The sequence below is a fragment of the Rousettus aegyptiacus genome, unplaced genomic scaffold (genome assembly GCF_014176215.1).
Source record: "Rousettus aegyptiacus isolate mRouAeg1 unplaced genomic scaffold, mRouAeg1.p scaffold_m13_p_2, whole genome shotgun sequence".
In the NCBI taxonomy this organism is placed as follows: domain Eukaryota; kingdom Metazoa; phylum Chordata; class Mammalia; order Chiroptera; family Pteropodidae; genus Rousettus; species Rousettus aegyptiacus.
The window spans coordinates 139,806,827-139,830,462 of record NW_023416295.1 but is presented as its reverse complement, the minus strand read 5'-3'; the positions used below and the strand labels follow the sequence as shown (position 1 = coordinate 139,830,462).

At 35.0% G+C, this 23,636-nt stretch overlaps 1 protein-coding gene across 5 annotated transcripts in view; it reads left to right on the top strand.

The window, feature by feature from the left end:
- Positions 1-17,642, top strand: part of FGD4 (FYVE, RhoGEF and PH domain containing 4) — a 165,372-nt gene extending 147,730 nt beyond the window's left edge. For all 5 annotated transcript variants that reach the window (XM_016131352.2, XM_016131354.2, XM_036236666.1 and 2 more), the window contains 8 exons: positions 190-336; positions 5,742-5,914; positions 9,298-9,328; positions 9,546-9,638; positions 10,011-10,136; positions 13,083-13,223; positions 15,808-15,948; positions 17,162-17,642. In XM_016131352.2, coding sequence (XP_015986838.2) covers positions 190-336; positions 5,742-5,914; positions 9,298-9,328; positions 9,546-9,638; positions 10,011-10,136; positions 13,083-13,223; positions 15,808-15,948; positions 17,162-17,416 — 1,107 coding nt within the window. In that variant the 3' untranslated portion in view covers positions 17,417-17,642. The remainder of the gene's footprint in view (positions 1-189; positions 337-5,741; positions 5,915-9,297; positions 9,329-9,545; positions 9,639-10,010; positions 10,137-13,082; positions 13,224-15,807; positions 15,949-17,161) is intronic.
- Positions 17,643-23,636: the final 5,994 nt, after the last annotated feature.

Here is a 23,636-nt window from a genome sequence, read left to right as displayed (position 1 = left end):
TGTAATAATCTCTCTTCTCTCTTCTCCCTTGTTTTATTTTCCTCATAACTGACACATTTTATGCCAGAATTTATGCTTAGTTCCAATTACTTCTGGATTATTCATACTTTAAGGTTGTTATATTATTAAAGCCACTAAGGTGAAACCTCCTTATATTTGATCTTGTCATATTTTGTTTTATTTTCCTAGGAGAATCTAAAGAAACTCTTAGAGATTTACGAAATGTTGGGAGAAGAAGAAGACATTGTAAATCCTTCAAACGAACTAATAAAAGAAGGACAAATCCTCAAACTAGCTGCTCGAAACACATCAGCACAAGAACGCTACCTTTTCTTAGTGAGTATTATAGTGTGGGCAAATCACATAAGAGTAGTTCACAAATGTTATATACATCATGGAAGAGCCGAACGCTTGCTTGCTTGCTTGCTTGCTTGCTCGCTTGCTCACCAAAGCAATTCTGTCTAACCCAATGTAGTCAGGATTCCACATAAGGGAATGTCCTTAGTGATTGAAACGTGTTCTTTCCAGGACACAAATCTTTTTTTGAAGTATTTTTCTATAATTTTTCTGTGTTCTTACCATATATAATTTATTTCAGCAAAACATATTGAATACAACCTTTCCGTGATGATCAATAGCCATGAGTGTATATGTGGTGTATGATATGCTTTTTGGAATTCTATTTTTGTTTCAGATTTTCTCTTTTCTTTCATTCTTACAGGCTAAAGGATATGATTTCCTAGATATTTTGTCAGCATACTATTTCCTGACAGCAGTTTTCTTCCTAATCCTCTCTAATCACTAATTTTAATCTTTCTAGTGTGAAGAAATGTATAAGCAATGTTGGAAAATTTGTGCCTAAAATATCTGTGAAAAGTGCATGAGTTTGCTACATAGTTCCTTTCACTGCAGTCAGTCCCTGTCCCTTCCTTCACTTTTTGGAAATCACAGTCAGTCTAGGGCTTATCTCAAATGTAAGAGCTCTTCTTGGAGTAGCTTGGATACTGGTACTTACAGCTCCTTTTTGTATCTAATGATATGATGATAATCATAGTAATAACTAACAGTAACAATAAGCTAACACTGAGTAATAGCGTAGTAAATGTTAGCTATTATTATGACTGTTATTTTAAGGAAAGAAACAGAGAGACTTTGGTGAAGAGGCTGCCCAGTGACTGGCACATAATACAGTCTCAGGATAATACTGACAGCTGACTTTTCTGCTACAAGGTAGTCATCTTACCACCAAAATATGAGTTGTCATTAAGGGCTTAGAGGTTTCTATTGTCTGATTACAGCCTCTCTTGAAAGGCAAATTTGCAGGAACTGTCATGCACTATTAGAATGGCTTGCAACTGTAGATATACGTTCAAATGATTCTAAATGGGGAAAAAGGAAAAGAAACATATGTTGTTATTAGTGTACTACTAGATGGCTGAGTAACATACACTACACACTACAATAAGAAGAAATCTAGAAAAAGGAAAAAAAAAAAAAGGAGAAAATCTGAGACCAAAGATATACAATAAAAGCAGGGACAGTTTTCTAAAAAAAGAACATATGGTCACCATATGACCAAGCAATTCCATTCCAAGTTTGTGCATAACTCAAGAGAATTGAAAACATATGTCTGCACAAAACTTGTACATAAATGTTCCTAGCAAAATTATTCATACTAGCTGAAAAGTGGAAGCAACCTAAATGTTCATTTGCTGATAAATAGGTAAACAAAGTGTGGTATATCCATGTAATAGAATACTATATGGCAATAAAAACTAATAAAATACTGATACATGCTACATGGATGAACTTTGAAAATACTGTGTCAAGCGAAAGAAGCCAATCACAAAAGGCCACACCGTATGATTCCATTTATATGCAATGTCCCAATTAGGTAAATATGTAGAGGGTAGGATATAAGTAGTGGTTGCCTAGGGCTAGTGGGAAGGAAGAAATGGACACAGGGTTTCCATTTGGAGTCATGAAATACTCTGGCATTAGATGGTAGTGAACATTGCACAATTTACCACTCTACTAAAAACCATGAATTCAACATTTTTTAAAAGGGTAAATTTAATAGCATATAAACTATATCTCAACAGGAGTACTTCACCTTTCAGAGGTTATAAAGCAAACTAAATATAAATCAGGGACATGTAATGTCCTGTCAGAATTCAGAGGACTATTTATTTTGAAATACAGCTTTTGTTTTTCAGGTATGGTAAGGCCACCAAGTTGGAGGCAATTGCCATTGAAAAAAATAGTTATACTCAAAAAGAGAAGGCATGCCACACCATGCAGTGTGGGGGAGGCTACATGAGAAAGGACCAGAGTCAGGAAGCAGAGAAAACAAGCAGTAAATGTGAGCTAGAGCCTTACTGTAGTTTCTGTGAGAGGAATGGGCAGGGGAAACAGGCTTAGGATTCCCTAGTGTAAATGATTTTGTCAGACTCTGGGGCTTAGGGTCTGCAGTCTAGGGTGATGAGAGCTGGGCAGTACTCTGCCCGAGTGTGAGAGAGAACCTGATAAAAGAGAGGTTAGGGCGCATGGGCTCTGGATTGGTTGGTTTCCATATGAAAGGCATGCTTGCAGGTGAGTCATTTACTTTCTCTAGGTATTGGGTAACCCTGAGAGGGGCAGTCCTTCCAGTGTCCCAGCATCAAAAATACAGATGAAAAAGACATGCTTGATACCCAACATGCCCGGAAGTCAGTATCTTCCCTTTGTCTTTACCCCACCTTTAGGCGCTTAGGTAATTTTCTTTTCTCCTCTTCCACGCTAGTGTTTCTATAGTTAAACTTTAACTCTGTATCTAACAAATTGCCTTAGTTTAAATTTCCTATGTGAGAATTATTCTGGAGATAGTTTTAGGTTGAATACCTTGATGTAGAGCCAAAGTAAGCAGCTGTTTGGAGAACACAGAGACAGTAACTTTGAGGAAAGGAATCATTGTGTTCTCGTTATTGTAAGCTGTCAGACTTATGCCATTGCTTCCCAGGAGAACAGAGTCAGACAGCAGGAATTTTAGGAAAGCCACATCCATCTTCTGAAGGCTATCTTAGCAGCATTTCCTGTAGCGTTCATTCTTTAATCCTCCCCTTGTACTACGGTACTGGTCACAAAATCCCTTTATTCCCATTAGAGCTGCTTGGTTTTTCTGTATGTAGAAACCTCAGAAGTACCATTTTTATTTTCTTTCTCTCTAGAAAGAAAACGAAGGCTAGTTTTCTGTTTCCTACTCTGGGGGTGTTACATTTGTCTGAAAAGCCAAATTATGTTTAGAATTTTATTTCAGTTTTTTCTGAAACAAACTTTACTGACACTGTCACTGGTAAGACATGAAATTGAATTATTTCAGTCAAATTAATATGTTTTAAGTGACTTGAAATAAATAGTTGAATAACATTAGAGATCAAGAAGGGAGAGCTTCCCTATGCTTTTAATAAAATTGATACTTGCTTCTAGGTTTTGGCATAGCCTAACACTTCTAGATTTGCCTCACCGGCCAGAGATCACTTTGTCAATAACTACTTCTTAGCTAGGGGCATGAAATAAAAAAGGAACCATCTACACTGAAAGGAAAATTGACCTACGTGGTGCAATAGTTGCCATAACTTCCTTTTTTGATACCAGTGAAAACCCAGAGGGAAGGTGATGGTGGCTTTTGCCGCAAGAGCAAAGTTCACAGAGGAATCAGGACTAGCTACCTGATTGCTTTACATATATTGCGTCTTCTACTTTGTAAGCAACATTTTATATCCTTCAAGTGCTCTCACCTTCGCCTCTAGGAAGAAGAAAAAGAGTATTTATGGACTAGCATTAGAATGTGATCTGAGTTATAAAAGGTTATAGTACATAGTTATTGATGATTTGGAATGTGAAGTCTCACTTAGGAAGAATAAATAAGTGAATTGTAATCCTGAAAGCATGAAAGGGAAAGAGAAACATATTCATATTCGTTGTAAGATATAGTCTGTCATCTTGCTCGAACATAACTCTAAAAAGTAAATGCTAAGAACTTCCATAGTCGTGAACTTGTATATCTATAAAATAACAAGACTTTGCTGAACTTTATAAAGTGAATTTGAATACAAGTATCAGATAACTCAGAAATTGTTATGGCCCAACATTACATTTGTCACACAGTTGGCTGAAAAATGTGGCGGTTGTTGCCATCTTGAAGGTGTGAGCCCTGGCGGGCTCCTGCTGCACCATTCACATCCTTGACCAAATTCCCTCCTGAGAAGACCTTGACAGGAGAACGGTTAACATGAACAGGTAGCAGACTAGCAGTTGCCTTAATCAAGCTGGAATGGTGATGAGAACCTTTCAGAGTGTTTTCAAATCTCTAAATCCTGTGTGCTACAATGAGGCTGTGATTGCCATAGTTAGAATACAGCAGACAGTTCATGATAAGGCATAGGTAATTATTAGTGTTCTTTTCTAGAAATATAAATGCAAAATGTAGTGCTAAGATATATCTGATAAAATGAATTTTGTGCCCTTTTATTTCTACATTATCCAGTTGTGGAAATGAAATTTATAACACTAGTTACAGGAAGTTGCAAATTAATGCATGAGGAACAACTGGTGAGAACTTTGTTTTCAAAATGAGTACAACGGATGGTGTCGCATAAACATGTTGAAATGTGTTAAATAGTCATCAACATTTCTTGTCTTTATGTCCATATGGAGCCAGACAGAGAATCTGGCAGAACAGGACATTTTTCTTCATTTAATCCTTTCAACAACATGTGACTTTTATAAATAATAATCTTGAGACATGAGAGGTCACAAGCACATAAGAGTTTAAGTCACCAGTTGTTCTTATTAGAAAAATATATGTAACTCTAGAAATAATGCAAGAAACAAATATGAATTAGGGAGATATAGGTATCTTCGTTAGGGATCTGCCTACAGATTAACCCATATATTTAGACTTTCATCTTTTTTGCATGTTTTAGTATATTCAGTGTGAATTACATACCCACTCCAAATCATTGCTTGTGCCTAATTAGCGAGAGCTCTTCATTGTTGACTAGAAATGAAGCAGTATATATAATTTGATTCAGTTGCAAAATAGTTTTTCATTTTAAAAGTAGATCCTATAAAGATCTTTAAAGACCGCTAAAATAGGTGACTTTTCTGTTAAGTTGTACCCAATAAATTCTTAAGAAGTGGGCCAATATAAAATAGTGACTTCATTTTTTACATGGAGTTAAGTTGCCAACCAACCCCGCATGTTCTAATGGCATTGAAACTAATAATTTAGGCTATATTTAAACATTAAACACATTGATAAAAATAATTGCTAAACATTACTCCTTTACTCTAACAGCTATTGTAGAGTTACTCTCTCAGACACATGAATGAGAATTTTGTTGTCTAAGGACTTCAGCTTACATGCTTAAGAACTTCATTTGCTGGTATATAGAAGGTTCTTAATGAATTGTTGCTGAATTTAATTGAAATAATTTATAGTACAAAATGATGACTGCTTTACTTAAATATCATTAAAACCTTTTGAACCAACAAAGGGAAGTATATGATATAATTTGAAAGTATGATTTTAATGCAAATACAAAATCTCAATATAGTTTTTAAGTAATTTTGCTCACATAGAAAGCATGCTATTCCTTGGAAATTCCTTGGAATATTGCCTTAGGGCTACTTCCAATATTGGTCACTTTTCACTCTCCTTTGTTTTCCTGTTTACTGATATATGCTCTGCCTCTCTGCAGTTCAACAACATGTTGCTGTACTGTGTGCCAAAATTCAGCTTGGTGGGCTCTAAATTCACAATTCGAACCAGGGTTGGCATCGATGGAATGCAAATTGTAGAGACTCACAATGAGGGATATCCACACACTTTCCAGGTGTCTGGGAAAGAGAGAACACTGGAACTGCAAGCCAGGTAAGAGGACCATTCTGTCACACAGCTTTCCAAAAGCATCAGAGTGAATCATAGGCAAGAATAATTCTGAAGATCTTTCCCAAGTGAATGCTACAGACCTCTGGGAACACAAGTAGAGAAATATAAGCTCTTGAGAAGCAAGAATTATGTATTCCCTTTGGATTCCTCCTTAGTGCCTACAATGGTGGTTTTCAGAGAGTAAGCATCCAGTGAATTATGTTTACTCTTCAGATTTATAAGGTGCTCAGAGAATGAAGTTGTTATATTTAAGCTGGAGTTTTGAGTCTTGTAGGAAAAGGTGCTCCCCTAACCCTTTTTCCCTCCATCATTCCTTTGGGTCCACAAATGTTTATTGATGCTTATTATTCCATGCTAAATGTTGGAGCTTTAACTCTCAGTCCTTCAGAGGCTCTGCATTCATGGAAGTTCATGGCACTTCGATGGAGAGAGTATTTGGAAGAGGTAGGGTGGAAAAAGTAATCATTCTCCTGCCACAGTTGGAGAATACATGAAAAAGACCATTTTGGGCCTTGGTGTCCTCTAGCAACCAGGACTTCTGGAAAGGGGGCTCCTCTTATTTGTTTCGTTGAGTGGGATAGAAAGGGCCGGCATTTGAGCATCCACCCCCCTAGCATAACCATGTTTGAAAAGAAAAACATGAGAATCACTGCAGTAGACCACAGCTACCTCATCCGTGAACCACTGGAAGACAAAGTGCTGTCTGTTTTTTAAACATCTGTGTTAGAAGACTATCATCCATTTATCCTATAAAGCCCTAGCATGGCGAAAATTGGGATACTTCAGAAAGTCAAAGATCAGAGGGTTAAGTACCAATCCCAGCTCTGATGGTTCTGATACCTTAGAATCCATGGAGAGTCTGTTCCTTTCTGTTCCCTTGTACCAATAGCATGTAGATCTGGCTGCTCAGATGAATTCATTCTGGATATTTGTACTTAGTAATTGTGCAAGAGCTCAAACTTCAGACTTCCAAAAGAGAATAAACTTCAGACTTCCAAAAGAGAATAAATCATTTTAGCAGGAATCTATGCCCTGGAAGTCAGAATTGGTGAAATGAGAGTTGTGGAAGATGTGGCAGGTTGCCAAAATTTGAAGAAGTTGCCACCCAGTTCTTTGATTTCCCACAGAAAATATACTGAACCTGACTTACAGGGCTGCCAGGGGACTACTCTGAGGATTAGAGGGGGGCATTTCAAGCATGAGTTAAAATGGTGGAAGACTTGGCTTTGGATATCATGGTGTTTCTACCTTGTCATGATGGGGTTTGGGCCCCAGCTGTCAAACATAAGAGAAGAATGTATGATGTTGACTCACCGAGTGATTGGACTGGTAATAAGGAGGATTCACCAACAGTTTTCATCACAGAAGTCTTCATTGCAGAAGAATGAGGTGCTGCTGGCTCTGAAATATCAACATTCTTCCAAATCTGCAAACCCAAGAGGTGTGTCTGAACAGCAGGAGAGAGACTGATTATCAAAGTTTCTTGGGTTACCTAAGTTGAAACTTCAGCCCTCCATTAGCAGGTTGGGCTGTTTTCTCTTTAGGAGGGGGCTTATTCATGAGACATTTTCTTAAGTACAGGTAATCATCACTTTGTAGAGTTCCAATATGAGTACTGACTGTGTATATTTCAATTAGTATTGAAAACATGGTCGTTTTTTCTTAAATTTCTTATTCCCCTAATGTCATTGCTTTAGTTATAATTATGTGAATTGAAGATCTAAATTGTTATTACTTTTCATCTAGTCTATAATGACTCAAGAATGGAAATAAACATGAAGGTCTTAGAAAGTTAGAGTGTTAGAGGGATTACATGGAACTCAAAAATTAGATATATATTTGGAGATGTTTAAAGAGAATTCACTTCTGAAGCCACCTGAAAAAAAAAAAAAAAGCCTTTTCCTTTTCTTGTTAAATGAGCTAGCCTCAAGACTGACCACTTATATTCTGTGCACTCAATGTTCAAAGGAATAAAAGTATTCCTGTTTAATATAATTTTTATTCAATGGTTTTCTATTGCTAAATGGATATAAAAGTATAGTAATAAGTAAATTAAACAAAGGAGTAAAAAAAATCTGCCATGACTGAGAAAGTAAAACAAAAAGCACTAAAATTATGTTAAGGTTCTTTGCATTTAAAAGGCTAAAAGCAACTAGCAAATACCTATGCTTTCAGGGCAATAGAGCTGATTTTGTGGGGACGGGACACAGCAATAAGGAAGAAATATTTTTCTAGCTTGGTCCAAGATTCCCCAGATGAACATTAAGCAGAATCTTCCAATTGACAGGCATAGATTCCAGTAGCATTCCTGGCACATCATGGTGCTTAATAACAAATTTGCTGGAAAGCTATATAGTGTCACAGGAGCAGACTTCCTGCCAAACTCATGCATGTGTGATACTTGTAAGACCAAGACATGTGACATTCTGGCCAGAATTCGAACTTAGCTCAAGCCTACCAAACACATGCCAACAGAGCCCACTCTTTGACACTCTTCAAAATCCCTCAATTTGAAGGTCTTAGAGTCTACTAAAGGGGATTTTTCTAATTTAGGACACAATGACTCAGCTACATAAGCTACCTGCAAGGGAGATGAAATGAAAAAAAATTTGCCTTAACAAGAAAACAGGAATTTTTTCAAAGAAATTTTTCCCCAACAGAAAATTATTAAATACTTCCAAATCTGCAAACCCAAGAGGTGTGTCTGAACAACAGGAGAGAGATTATCAAGATTTCTTCTCTTGCCTAAATGGGAACTATGAATCTGTGAAACTTCTTTCCTACAGGGATTAGAAATTTTTGTTTTGCTCCGTCTATAATTGGTTAGGTATGGTATTGCCTGAAGCCTTCTAGGGAAATAAAATTAAATTGTTTATCAAAGGAAACGTTAAATAACTGCCTATAGCCTTACAAAGATATTTTAGATTCTCAAGGATAATTATCTTTTTTTAAGATGAGCTTTGACTAGTAACCTTTAAAAGCCTCATCTGTTTTTATAAAGGTGAATTGGAAGACTAGTTATATATCCAGTATAATGCCAGATCTCCAGAGTTACCTCATTTATACAACTGGATGACGGTTGTTAAACTTTACGTCAGGGCAGTATGTTACTAGAAGCTAAACTTATCTCAAAAATTATTCAAAAATTATGTGTACCCAAATAAATGGATGGTCTAAAGTTCTGTTTAAGAATTTATTTGTTCATTTTCCAGAGATTCTGTTTAATTTTGATTATAATTCCTTCCCGGATATCCCTCAATTTTCCAGAAAGTAAACATTAGTAAACAACATTAAAGCATAGTTTTATTCACCAGGTGTAACTCATTAATGGTCTCTGCATTCAGTTTAATTTTGTTTTGTTTTAGTTCTGAACAAGACAAAGAAGAATGGATCAAGGTAAACCTGATTTCCATTTTCATTTTTTGTTTTTTGATAACCTCTGTATCATACACAAGTGTGCACATACTGTTGTTTTGTGCATGTGTTATAATCATTGGATTAAGGTTCTTTAATTTTTAAGGCGATGCCCATCCTAGATATTTTTTAATAAAGTGTTTTCATTAATTTGCATGTGATACTTTAATGTGTTCTTTGAATTTCATTTATATTTTAGGCCCTTCAGAAGACTATTGAGGTTTTCCATCAGAGGCATGAAACCTTCAGAAATGCAATTGCAAAGGATAATGACATTCACTCAGAGGTTTCTGTAAGTTGAATTAAATTCTTAACTTTAAGCTTTTTTCTCTTTGCAGTCACAAAAAATCTATCTGGTCATTTTGTTCTCCACCTTTTTCCCTTTGCAATGCCAGAACTGGCTGTTTAAATACAATCTCATTCCTTCTTAGATGAATACAATAGTGAGTACCTTTTCATACCGATTCAACTTCTTTGAATCTTTTATTTCTTTACCTGGGTCTTGAGTTTCAAAACATGGTATAAGCAATGTTGTTAAAGTGCTTTTTATAAATGAATGAATGAATGAATGAATGAATGAATGAATGAATAGATGGATAGATGGGTGGATTGATGGAATTGATAGTTTTTTCCTATTAAAACTGAATCTCTCTTTCTTTTTTAGACTGCTGAGCTAGGGAAAAGAGCCCCAAGATGGATCCGAGATAATGAAGTAACGATGTGTATGAAATGTAAAGAGTCTTTCAATGCACTGACAAGGAGAAGGCATCATTGTCGAGCATGTGGACATGTAAGTGAGATTTCTTGGACGTTAAGTTTGCTTGCAACTACATAAGTGCTGTAAAATCAACTTGGGAAAGACCCCAAAGACCATTCATTAAATTACTTCGTTGATAAAGATATTTTAGTGATAACTATGTATAAAGCACTATGCTGGGTCCTGGAGGAAAAATGGTAAGCAGGATGAAACTCAGCTTCACATAATTTACATTCTAATGGCAAAAATAGACCAAAGACAAGTAAATGGACAAATAAGCATTTCAAATCACTACAAATCCAATAAGGAAGCAATCAAGAAGTTAAAATGGAGAATAATGGTAAGGAAGAAAGATTTGGAATCAATTTTAGGTAGAAAAATGAAGACCTATCAGAGGGGTTAGTATTTAAGCTGATGTCTAAAAGGCAAGAAAAAGGTAACCAGAAGAAGAGAGGCGGGAGGAGCGTCAGGCAGTGAGTCTGTGTGTTAGAACCCCTGGGTAGGAAAGAGCTTGGTCTGTTCTTGAGACTGCCAAAAGGACTTGTGGCTGGAGCATAATGAATAACATGATATGTGACATAAGAAATAGAGAAATAATAGCCGCAGGAATTGTTGGCTTTGAGAAAACAAGAGATGGAACCTGTTAGCATTAGTGGAAATTCAGGCTTTTATAAGGAGAGGGAAACTTTCGTCCCTATAACAGAAAGGAAAAATGAAAAGGCAGGTGCATATGTGGGCGTGTTTTCGATTTTGTGATGAGAAATGAGGGAATTTAGGTCTGATGATATGTATGTTTTCATTGAGATATGAAGAAAAGTAATGAGCAAAGCGAAGGGGGAAGGAAGAGAGATGGGAGAGATTCAAGAAAGAGGCCTGAGGGTGAAATTGCTGTGTCAGGGTAGGGGAAACAAAGGGAAACAAAAGCATTCTCATGGGTGCCCTTTACAGGTTTATGATTATAAATATAAAAGGACATACTAGTCCATTTAATGGCAGTGATATTTTATTGACAAAAATTCAGCAACTCAAGCCAGAGAAGGCACATAGTAGGTTTTCAGCAATTGAGTTGTTTCATATGGAAAGAGTGACAAAGAACAATGCATCAAATGAAGCTGCAGAGAAGTAGCAGCAGGTTCTGGAGAACCTTGTAAACCAAGTCGAAGATAATACACTTTCCTCTAAAAAGCAACAAGTAAACATAGAGAAGAGTAGGCATTGCAGTGTTATGAACTAATATATTATTAGCATACTTAAATGCAATGATTATTATTGATCTTTTAGATTATTCTCACACTACAAATTAATTCATTCTCTTTTTCTAAGGTTTGATTCAGTGAGATAGTTTTGTAATCAAAATTAAATTGACAGCAAACATCTTTTTTCCTTCAGAATAAGACTAAAATCAATCATTGAGTTTGCATGAAATGATTTTAGGTATTGACATACTTGCTTTCAGTAAACAAAAACGCGTTTGAATGTGGATCATCAAAATACTGTGGTATGATCTGAAAATAAGATATTGGTTGATAGGAATTTATAGATGCAGACATATTTTATTCTAACTTCTAGAGTAATTTCATTGTAATTATGAGAAAAGCATGCAGTTTTTTTAAATCATGAATTTTACATGCTATGAACCTAAACCAAAAGTTTTACTGATGTTTATATTTTTTAAACAAAGTTCGTCCACTATAAATTGGGGGATAATATGCTTCTAGAAGCAAGGAGATAATTTTTAAACTGGAAGGTTTTTAACAATTATCCTATAATAATCAGGAAAAAATACTATTCACTAAGAAATAGTATATTTTCATTATAGTCATTCATTCCTTAACATTCTACAAATGTTTATTATGTGCTGATGAGCAAAAGATGCAAGGACAATCTCAGAGCTTATAGCCCAGTCAGTACAACACACATTCATCAAACAGTTACACAAATATGTGATTATAACCTGTAATTAGTGCATGAAAAAGTATGGGGATCTTCAGTGGCACAGTGACAAGAGACATGCTCTAGTCTGGAAGTTGGAGTCATCTTTCTTGAAGAAGTAAAATTTTGAGTCAACATCTGAAGGATGAACAAGAGTTAACTCACTGAAGCAGAGATGAGAGAGGGAGAGAGCAGAGCACTTTAGGGGTTGTAGAAGCAAGTGTCATTAAAGATACAAGGAGTAAGACTAGTAAGAGGGGCAAGACTTCGTAGGCCATAGATAAGAATTTGTTGGTTATCCAAGAGCAAAGGTAAAACCAAAGGATTTTAAGCAGTGAAGAAACATATCAGATTAACATTTTTAAGAGAGCATCTGGCGCTGTTTGGAAAATAGTTTGGAGGAATGTAAGAGTAGAGACCTGGAGGCCAGTAAGAATGCCATAAGAATCAGTCCTGAGGCTGTAATCCAAACCTGGACACTGATAGCTTGAACTCAGGTGATTACAAGGAAGTTGTAGAAAAATGGACAGATTGAAAAATGACTCAGGAGGTAAAATCAGCAGGACTTTGTAATATGATAACTGTGGGATGAGCTGTAGAGAGATGTCAGGGATGGTCTTAGGTTTCTGACTTGACATGACTAGTGAGATGGGTGTGCTGTCACCTGTGATAGGGGCACTAGGAGAGAGGAATGAGTAGGGCAGGGTGGGATGGAGTAAGCTGAGGGCAGGGAAGATTGTGAGTTCATTTTGGGAGAATATCAATAAAACATCCAGAGTATGAAGAATAAAGGTCTGTACCAAGACTTTGAAGATCTCCTACCTTCAGAGGCCAGAAAGAGAAGGGTAAACAAACAGAGCTGATCACAAACAGCGTTATAATACTTTGAGAAATACTCCTAATGATCATGGAGATATTCTTAGTCTAATAAAAATTCACCATTTTAAAAAAAAATCCTTCCTCATGTATCAATACTGTATTGGTTATTGCTTAAAACTTGTTCTTTAAATATGGTTATTCACTCTTCATTACCTTTTCTAATTTAAGGTGGTTTGTTGGAAGTGTTCTGATTACAAAGCTCAGCTTGAGTATGATGGTGGTAAATTGAGCAAAGTTTGCAAAGACTGTTACCAAATAATAAGTGGATTCACAGACAGTGAAGAAAAGAAAAGAAAAGGAATTTTAGAGGTACGAAATATTAAGATTTAAATATCTTTTAGATTTTTATACAAGAAACAAAGAATTGTCTTTTAATCCTGTAGAATACAAGTAACATGCTTGGTTATTTCTTAGTATTTATTTGGATAACGGTGAGCAAGATCATACTTTTGTTCTATATTGCTGAATTTGGAGATCATACTTGGTTGTATAGAAAGAAGAGAGAAGCAGTACTATGTTAAACCAACATGCATTTGAGAGTGAAATATTTTGATTTTGTGAAGGTAATTATAGTCAAATATTAAAGTATTAATTGTCATCTCTTCTAATGCCTAAATTATTATAGTATATATTTTTTTAATTGGAAAGCTTTTCTCTCAATTTAATCATACTGGCTTTGAGAACTACTCCATGAAATTATTAAAGTATTATTATCTGAAAAACTCTTCCAACTTATTGTACTAAAAGTATCATTACTAGCCATTGACAGTAATCTCTTAACTGCATTGAAATACCGAAATGCCTCACAAGTGAATTCGACTCATATTTTAGAGGAAATTCAGACCCCCTAAGCCTGGGAACTATAATGCAGCTTCTATCTGAAATGAGTTTCACACCCAAAGATATTAACAACATAAGGAATAAATTATATAATAAGGCCTTTGTGGCAGAAAGTTCAAGAGAGCCTAGAAAATCTGTGAAAAATAGGTTCATGGTCAAACTTTTATGTATCTAAAGTCATAGACGTACTGGTTTATTAAGAGTTTCTATGGTTATATTAAGAATCGATGAATGTTTATCGAGCATCTACACTCTATAAGCCTTCAAAGGTCATTTCGGGTAACTAAAAAGAATCATAAACTTCAAGGTACATTTTAGGTTAGAGTATAGGCCCACAAACTAAAAGTTTAACTCTGAATTCTAAGGTATAGATGTTACCCGAATGGCAGACCAAAATGGGACTTTTTTATGTCTGGTGGGTGGGGGTGATGTAAAGAACTGCTTCATTGGCTCCAGAGCCTCAGTACTTAACAGTCACAACCAACGCTACTGACATAATATAATAACTTGTTTTGAGGGATGAGTTTCAGACTGTATCCATGAAATAAAATTCTCTAGTTTTCTAGAAAAACATACTCAGGGAAAAATCAATTACTAGGTTAACACATTTAATCAAATAACTATATAATGTAAAGTCCATAAATAGAAGATAAGTATGTATGCGTGCATATTTAAAACTTACTATGTGTCAATTAGTTTGTTATGTATGCTAGACCAAGGGTCAACAAACTTTCTGTAAAGGGCTGGAGAGAAACTATTTTAGTTTTTGCAGGCCAAGAAGCAAAACTGAGAATATTACTTCTATAACAAGAGAGAATATTACTTCTATAACATTTTCACAAATTTTTATTGGTAAAATTTTAAATATAATAATTTGATATAATTTTTAAAAATGATAATAAGAATAGAATTCTTTGGAAGGGGAGATAACATTTTACTTAATTGGAGTCCAAATTTAGCTTTTCTAATTATCAAATTGATTTTAAATGTTCATCTGTAAAAACCATTCTCAGCTCACAGGTAGTACAAGAACAGGTGGTAGGCTGGTGGGCCATAGTTTGCCGGTCAATGCTTCTTAAACTACCTATGATGAATGGCCAGTTTTATCTCCAAACCATCACAGCTCAGTATTTTTGTAAAACACACAATCATGTGCTTGGGCGCTGTCACAAAGTCAAATTTCTATGAAAGTTTCTCAATGCTTATTCTTACTCTCTGTGTTTACCTTGAACTGGTAACAAAACAGTTCGCAAACCAGCATTGTTCAGTGGATGACACTGAGTAGCACTACCCTAAGGATGTGAGTGATAGAAAATAGAAGCAGATGAATTACTTTCCATAATGTGTGTAATAAAAACCATCATTTAGTCAAACAATTTTATTCCTCTTTTAGCCAGCGATATGTGTGTGTGTGTGTATGTGCGTTTGTGTATACATATATAATATACATTATATATACATTAAGAGGCAACCCAGAAAACTGTAAATGCCTCTACAAAGAGTTAATACAATTTTTAAAACTTTTAAATTATTTCAAGTTGCAAGACAAAGATTGCTTGTCAGTCAATATTTGCCTTTTTGATATTGTATTCTTTTATAGTTGAAGTCGGTATGCATTGTGGTCGGTATGCATACCGACTGTGGATCCAGACTCTGATCTTAGCAAGCAAATTCTTATGTGTGTGATCTTGGGGAAGGTATTTCATCTCTGAACCTCACAGATAATGGACGCTGTAACTTCTTGGTGTTGGTGTGAGGATTAAATGAAATAATACTCATAGCAAGCTAAAGTGTCAGCATAGTAAGCAGTCAGTAAATGTTTAATTCTATTTAAATTCAAGGTCTGATGAAAGAGTTTAAAATTGACTGAAGTATTTTCTCATGCTAGTAATAGATCTAGATGAATGTTTAATGCAGATGAACCTTTTTGGATGAGCCCAGGAGACGTTTTATATAAACACATTGTACTTTATGATTATTTTCTTAAGTTGTATTTCTTCTCTATCTGGCCCATTTTGTGTTCTCTTTCTCTCTCTCCAATATTTTTTTCTAGATTGAATCAGCAGAAGTATCTGGAAACAGTGTGGTGTGCAGCTTTCTGCAGTATATGGAGAAGTCAAAACCTTGGCAGAAAGCTTGGTGTGTGATCCCCAAACAAGACCCTCTTGTGCTGTACATGTACGGTGCTCCCCAGGTATAGACTGCATCCGTCTGAAGGGACAGAGGTCACGGGGGGCAGAGGAGGGCGAGTGGACACTAACTCAAAATTCTCCCATCGCTCCTCCATAGAACAAGAGTGCTCAGACAATTTCACTGTTTTATTACAATTAAAAAATAAGTCACTAAAATTCAAGTTTATTTAAGCTGATCGATTCCTTTTATAGTCTGTAATTTCTTCACCCTCTGGATCACTCTCCCCTTCTCTCATTCCTATTCAGTGGGTTTGAGAAAAAGGTGGGTTGAAATAGGAAGGGGCACAGGGAGAAGGGGATGAAGAGAGGGGGAAATGAGACAAAGGAGCATTTCCAATGACAGGAAACAATAGCAAAGCCCTCTCCACGCTCCCCCCCCCCGCCCCCTGCCTTTTTTCCCTGAATGGAGGGATACCTGAAAGAGAAATTTAGAGTAAGGGGAATTTAAATCAACTTTAGGTTAACATTATCCAGTAACGAATTTTTGAGACCCATATGTGCATGGATCTGAGATAAGCCTTTAGGAACAACAGACGTGCAGGCTTAGCTTCTAACCAGAACAGCACTAGGCACTATGGACTGTGTAGTGCTTAACAACAACAAACAAACAAACAAAAACTTAAACCAATTATACATTCACCTAGAAATATATAAAATTTTAAAGGTGCCTGTTTTTTAGCCTGTATCTACATTAAGGACTGGTAAAACGTTTTTATTTTAGAAATAGGCTTAAAATGCCAAGGCATACATTTTATTCTGTTTCATTGTTTTTCTTATAACCTCTCTTATAACCTCGCCATAAATAAATGGATGCATGAATGAATGACACAGCAAATAAAACTGTTTAGTAATGAAAAAACCACTAACACTTGCCGATTTTATATACTAAGATGACTATTCTTTTTTTCCTTTTTTCTCTGAATGAAGGGCTGAGTAGGATCCCTCACAGGGAAGAGGTATAGAGCCAGTGAAACCTCACTGGTTTGGGTGTCAGCCCTCTTTTGTTAATTCATTCAGCCAGCATTTTCAGTGGCCTCATGTACAGGTGCTGTCCTAAGTGCCGGATCACAATTTCTTTCTGTGGAGATCTCACAGAGCAAGTCTGTGTGGAATGGTAGTAGGAAAAGAGGTTGAATAGGAACCAGATCACAGAGGAACATGCATAGCAGGCTAATACATCTCACACTCTTACATACCATGTTTTTTTTTCTTTAGGATGTCAGAGCCCAGGCTACCATTCCACTCCTGGGCTATACTGTGGATGATATGCCGAGGAGTGCAGACCTGCCATACAGTTTCAAACTGACCCAGTCCAAGTCCGTGCACAGCTTTGCTGCAGACAGTGAGGAATTGAAACAAAAGTGGCTGAAAATCATCCTTTTAGCTGTTGCAGGTGAGACACCAGATGGCCCTAATGAGCATTCGGCCACCTTGGACGATCATCCTGAACCTAAAAAATTAGAATGGTGAATCCAGGACCAACCATAGTGTGGGGCTCTGAAGATTCAAAGCTCATGACATTCCCGGTTCTCCTTATTCATCTCTTTGCACTTTATGTTGAAAACTGTAAGCTCATAAATGCATCTGTTAGGGGACTACTTTCTTATGTTTATGTACTCTTAGTGAAATTAATGTGCAGAGCCATTCTACCTATAAAAGTTGAAAATAATGTGAAATATGGAGCGTTTTTAAATGAGCTACTCTGTGAATCTGTACTGTCTTGAAGAAAATGGTGTTAATTGATTCTATCACTATCAGGTTAGAATAGCCCACTTTGGTTTAAGAAATCTTTTAATGTCTTCTCTTTCACTTGTAGGACTTGTAACATTTCAAAGATATACCTCCATGTTGCCAAAATAGATCTATGGTTAAAAAAATACAGGGACAGTTTAGGCTATTGTATTAACTTATTTAATTTAGTTTATAAAGCTCAAGCTGCATAAATAATGTATGTCCTTTTAAAACAAAAGACAAAGGAAAAATTGTTGGTGTTCAAACTTTTGACTTATTAAGAAAAGATAATACTTGTTTTTGTAGAAATACTCTTAAGAATAAAATATCTTAAGTATATAGCAATTATGTATATATAGCATTAAATATAAACATATATATACTATACATGCTTTTCAGCTTTAGGTTCATATTTGTTTCTAATTTATTTTTAAAATCTAAAGCATGTTTTATCTTGGAATTGAACAATGTTCTAAACTTAAGAAATGTTTTTGGTGATTCATGTGTAACTGATTGACATCTAAGGGTATTGATATTTTTATAATAAGAAAAAGCAGTAATTTATGTGGCATGGGATATGTTAGTGAATTCCAACAGTATTTTTAAAGTACTACTTTTTTTTTTGTTCTGTGCCTATTTAAAACAGTGCCTCTCTTTGAAGGTGCTAATAATTCCTGTTTAAATATAAGATGAGGGTTTAATTAATGCTTCAGTCTTGATTATTCTGAGATAAAGTACATTTTGTTCACTGGGATGGTCAAAGTCATACAGGTTATTTTACCTTTTACAATCTTCCAGTCATTGCAGCAGTTAATATCAGCTTATACAAAAAATTTCACCAAAACCTAAACTGTGCAAAATGCCTGACCCTACTCAGCACTGGGACATATGGAAACTACATTTACTGTAATGTTTTTCCTTTCCATAAGACTGTTAAACATGGTAAATGAGGACTATATACAGTTAACACTTAAAATGACTGTGTGCACCTATTCTTTGTCAGATATGAAACAAAATCCACATGTAATGACCTCTGCGGAGGTAGATAGATATTAAAATAAGTTTATGCTCAACTCTTTAAACTCATCGCTGAAGAAGAGAGGGGAAATCACAATGTTGAAAAGCAATATTTTAATGGTAGGTTTTGGGGAGGTACAGATGATGAAGAGAGTCTGAGCATTTTTTCCCCGTTTATTTTTCTGGGGAATCATAATAGACAAAATTTACATTCTTGTGATGAAAGCTGCTCTTCGTTAAATGATAGTTATTAAAATCTTGTCTTAAGTTGGCTATTTAACTTAACCCTTTTCTCGAATTAGATCTTTTTCTTTTATTTCATTTACCCTCTTATGCCCTAAACATTATCACTTTTAATGTATTAGTCTAGAAATCCACAATAATGACCTCACTATTCTCAGCCTTTGGGGATTACACCTGAAATGTAGCATAGAGTCACTCAGAATATGAGATTTCTGCTCACTTATTTGGGCAATCTTAAGAAATATTTGAAATGTCACTTCTCCTCCACCCAAAGGAATAGATAAACTAATTATGGCTGACACGATTAGGTTGCCTTCCTCCATAAAAGGAATACCAGCCATGATCATTTACATTAAGCCTAATACTTGGAGCCAAAAAGAGATAAAGATAACTTTTTCCTATTAAATCAGGGTCTAACTAAGAAATATTGTACATTGCTTCTCTTTTCTAGTTGCCAACTGGTGTGTGTGTGTGTGTGTGTGTGTGTGTGTGTGTGTGTGTACAACATGTGTGTTTATGGGAGGTTTTTGAGAAGGTTAAACAATAGCTATAGATGATACTTTGGTTTACTTAATCTCAAGAAAAGAGAAGCAATGAAAATGTAGAATGGTTATCAGGAGAAGATAATATTCATAAATGTGGATAGAACAATGGAAATGTAAGGGCCAGTTAGATTTATAGGCCAGGTTATTTTTTAAACTGTTTTGAACAGCAAAAAGACCGTACTTCCCCTATCAGTCAGTTATTTTCCTGCAGTGGAAGTAACATGGACATACTCAAGTTTTGGCTCAATAAATGTAATGTTACTTAATTTATAATACTGAAAGATTACTCGTGAAGAGAATATTTATCATCATGGTCTTAGGTATTACCTTTAATTTGTTTTAAAAATTAGAAATAATATTATAAGAAGAGAATTTCTGGTTATCCAGTCACCATCTTCACATCCCACCCCATATTCTTTAGCCAAGCACAAAAAGCAGCAATGAAGCAGCCTTACCTGTTTCTTATTAAAGAATCACTAATGCTTTTACTTGGAGAAAGGCAAAGGAATACTGTTAGCCACTCAACTAAACCAAAAGACTTCAAAGTGTGATTGGTTACAAGAATTATCTATGTTTTTTGCTTTCTGAGGCACCTGAGCAGTCATGACAAATGGAATCTAAAAAAATAATTGGTTGCTTTCCTATTGAAACCAACATTCCATATGGGTCTTATTCTTTATTTTCTCTAATTTGGTCCTGTCCAAGCCATCTTTTCTTTAAAATGCCCTTCCTCCAACCTTAAAAAATAATTGTTTGATAAAAACTGCTATTTATTATAAAACATTCCAATTTTTTAAACTTAATTTTTGCTTTATTAAAAGTCTACCATTGGTATATTAAGCATGAAATATAGTGCAGACTGATATCCAGGTTTTAAGTGGGACTCAGTAATGAAAAACACCATCAGCCACTTTTATAATAATGGCATCTACAATGCTATCATGTATGCAAGCAATAAAACTCTTCAGGGTATGCTTTTATACTGACATTTTAATATAAACACCCCTAGCCACAAGGACATAAAGAATTAACTTCTAAAAGTGATAATGCAACTCATTGCTCAATATAGGGAAGAGAAAGTGTGTGTGGGTGGGGAAGTGGACGTTGTTCTTTGGATTCAAATATCTATCAAAAGCATTTTACTTTTCAAAGGTCATGGATGGTGAAACAATTGAAGCACATGTGCATCACTTCATCAAGGTACATTTCATTTTAATACAACATACAGGTTGCTGTACTTATCTTCACTGAGTGACCTACTCTAATTTTTTAAAATTACCAAACTTTTTTTAAGAACTAGCCTTTTAAATGTACCCTGTCCCCATATATTTTAAAAAGAATACCCGTTGTCGTCATAAACATATAAAGAAAACTACAAACTTCATGGTATTACGGGGTTGTTAAAGATTCATTGATGCCTTCTAAAAACCTTATATCAAAAATACTGCAAGTTCACAATTATGTCTTACTTTTTCTTGTCTACTTTGTGAAAAACAGGGTGTTTTATTCTCTTCAAATTTAGATCTCATTTCTGGTATACTCAAAGCCTTAAGTTCTTATTCTGAGCATTTTGTCTGTGATAACTCTGATAATGATATTTCTGGGCTTTATCTGTCCTGAGGAAAAGGCACCAACAGGAGCAAATAAAGTTCTAAGGAACAAAGGTGTCTTTGCTACAATGCAGAATAGAAAATTAATTAAAATTTTTTACATCACATGATGTTCATGTTAGTGGGTCTAAAATTAAGCACATGGTATTTATAAGCTAAAATTAATTCAAAAGACAAGAATGTCTTTGAAACTAATAATAAAATAAATGTTTTTTTTTAAAAGACAAGAACGTCTTAATGTTTTCATTCTTAAGTTTTGTATTCTTCAAGAATGTATTAATATAAAAACTATGACTAACCAGTTCTTATTTTTAGGACTGTATTGACATCTGTAGTGGATTATGTTATTTCTTTATTCTCATCCAATTTTAGTTGAATCAAATGGTTCTTTACTTTCATATCACTACCTATTATAGATTCTCCAGATTTAGAAAATATGGATATGATATTTAAAGACCACTAGATCTACTTAAAAAACACTTTTTGTGAATTTATGCGTATATGTACATATGTAAAAATACTATTTCCAATTCTGTTTTTTCATAGGAATGAAATTTTTATAGAAACGATTCTTTTTAATTTAAATACTTTAACATAAGTTATTTACATGTATTTTCAGTATAATTCATTCTTATGTATGCCTATAATCATATCATGAGAAGATAACTTTGCTTTCTTTACTGATATGGTAGAGAGGATTAAGATTAGAAACTGAAACAAGAATGAACAGGTTGGTGTACAGAAAGAGACTGCTGGTCTCCAGATCAGAGCAATGTGTGTTAAGAGAAAAATACTTACCCTGCAGAAGAGATATAAACTATAAAATATAAATATGTAATTGCATACTGATGGGATCTGTCGCACCCAGGCTTTTCACCTTGGCCTCTAAATTATACCATTAGCATCTTATCATTACTTTCTTTTTTTAATTTAGGCTTTAAAAGAAATAATTTCATTCTATTGGGCCATTTTCTGTATAGTTTACTGAGGCAAAAATCCCTCTGAAGTCCATCACGGTCTTTAACTTTCTGGACTGAACATTGGAAAGAATGCAGTGTTCTGAGATGAAATAGCACATGGCTTCTACAAGATCATTTTTTACTTGGGGTCAATGAGGGTTACATGATAGTCATCTCTTCCTAAAGTTCGTTATAGATTTAGTGAGAAATTAAATCAAGAAATCTCACTGTAGCATATTTTAATAAGTGAATACCAAATACATAGAGTGATTTTATTTATATATATATATATTATATATATATATATAATATATATATATATATATAAAATCACTTTGGAAAGAAACGATAATCTGTGGGGACCATTATGATAACAATTGCATTATATATTACATATTATATAGATGTTGGAATGTATCACTTGGGGGTGGGGGATTTCCCTTCATTAGCAATCATGTCTGTATATAAAACTGATTTTTGTTTTCATTTTTTCCAGACTAGCATTTCATTTTGTGAGTGACAATTGACTGGTATTTTTGAATAAATGTTATCTGGGATTTGAATTGTTGACTGATGAGTTTGAAAAGTTATGTTATCAGAATTTTAGAGCTAAATGTGAAAAAAATACTCAAAAGTAATTTTTCTTTTCTAGCTATATGAATGTAAAATACTTGCAGATACTGTACATATTGTGTAACATATGTATATTTGGTCATAAAGGCAGAATTGGAAACAATGTAAAATTAAGCACCTTAATTCCTATTAAATATTAAATATTTGTATCTTGTAAATAAATACATCCTTAAATGAATACTAAAGACTTAGATGTTATTTTAGCTGTGGTTATATATGTTCAGTTCACAACGGTTTTGGTTGTCAAAATTTTGGTTCGCTCCTTCTCCCTCCCTCCACTGTTAAGTAAGCAGCCCAGGGACACAAGTCAAATCATGTTACTTCTCCACCACAGTCTTGGGTGGGGGTCCCCATTTCACTCAGAACAAAGCCAAAGTCCTTTGAGTGGTCTTGGGAAAGGCCCTATATGTCTTCCCCCTACCACCACCTGGTACCACATGTCTCTTTGCTTTTCTTTAAACAAGCCAAGTATATTCCACCTTAAAATTCACACAACTGGCTGTTCCCTCTTCATGTGATGCTCCTTCCCCAGGTATCTTCATGATTAACACTTTGCCAATTTAAAGTCTATGCTCAAATTTCACCACCACAATCTCACTTGACAAGGATATCTTAGATTACAACTGCTTCCACTACCAGCATAACACTCTCATTCTTTCTTCATCTGATCTATTTTTTCCAAGAACACTTATAATCTTGTAACAAATTAGATAATTAGCTATTTTTTGTTTGTTTTTATTGTCTCCAACTACTAGAACATAAGCTCCATAAAGGTAAGGATTTTTCTCTGTTTTGATCACTGATGTCCCCAATCCCCAGAATAGTGCCTGGCACATTGTAGGCCCTCAATAAATACTGAATATAAAAGTTAGGTTATATAAAAGGGAAAAAAATGAACAAAATTTTTCTTCCAAAGTGTTCAATTGTTAGGGTACAGACCTTTGGAAGAGCG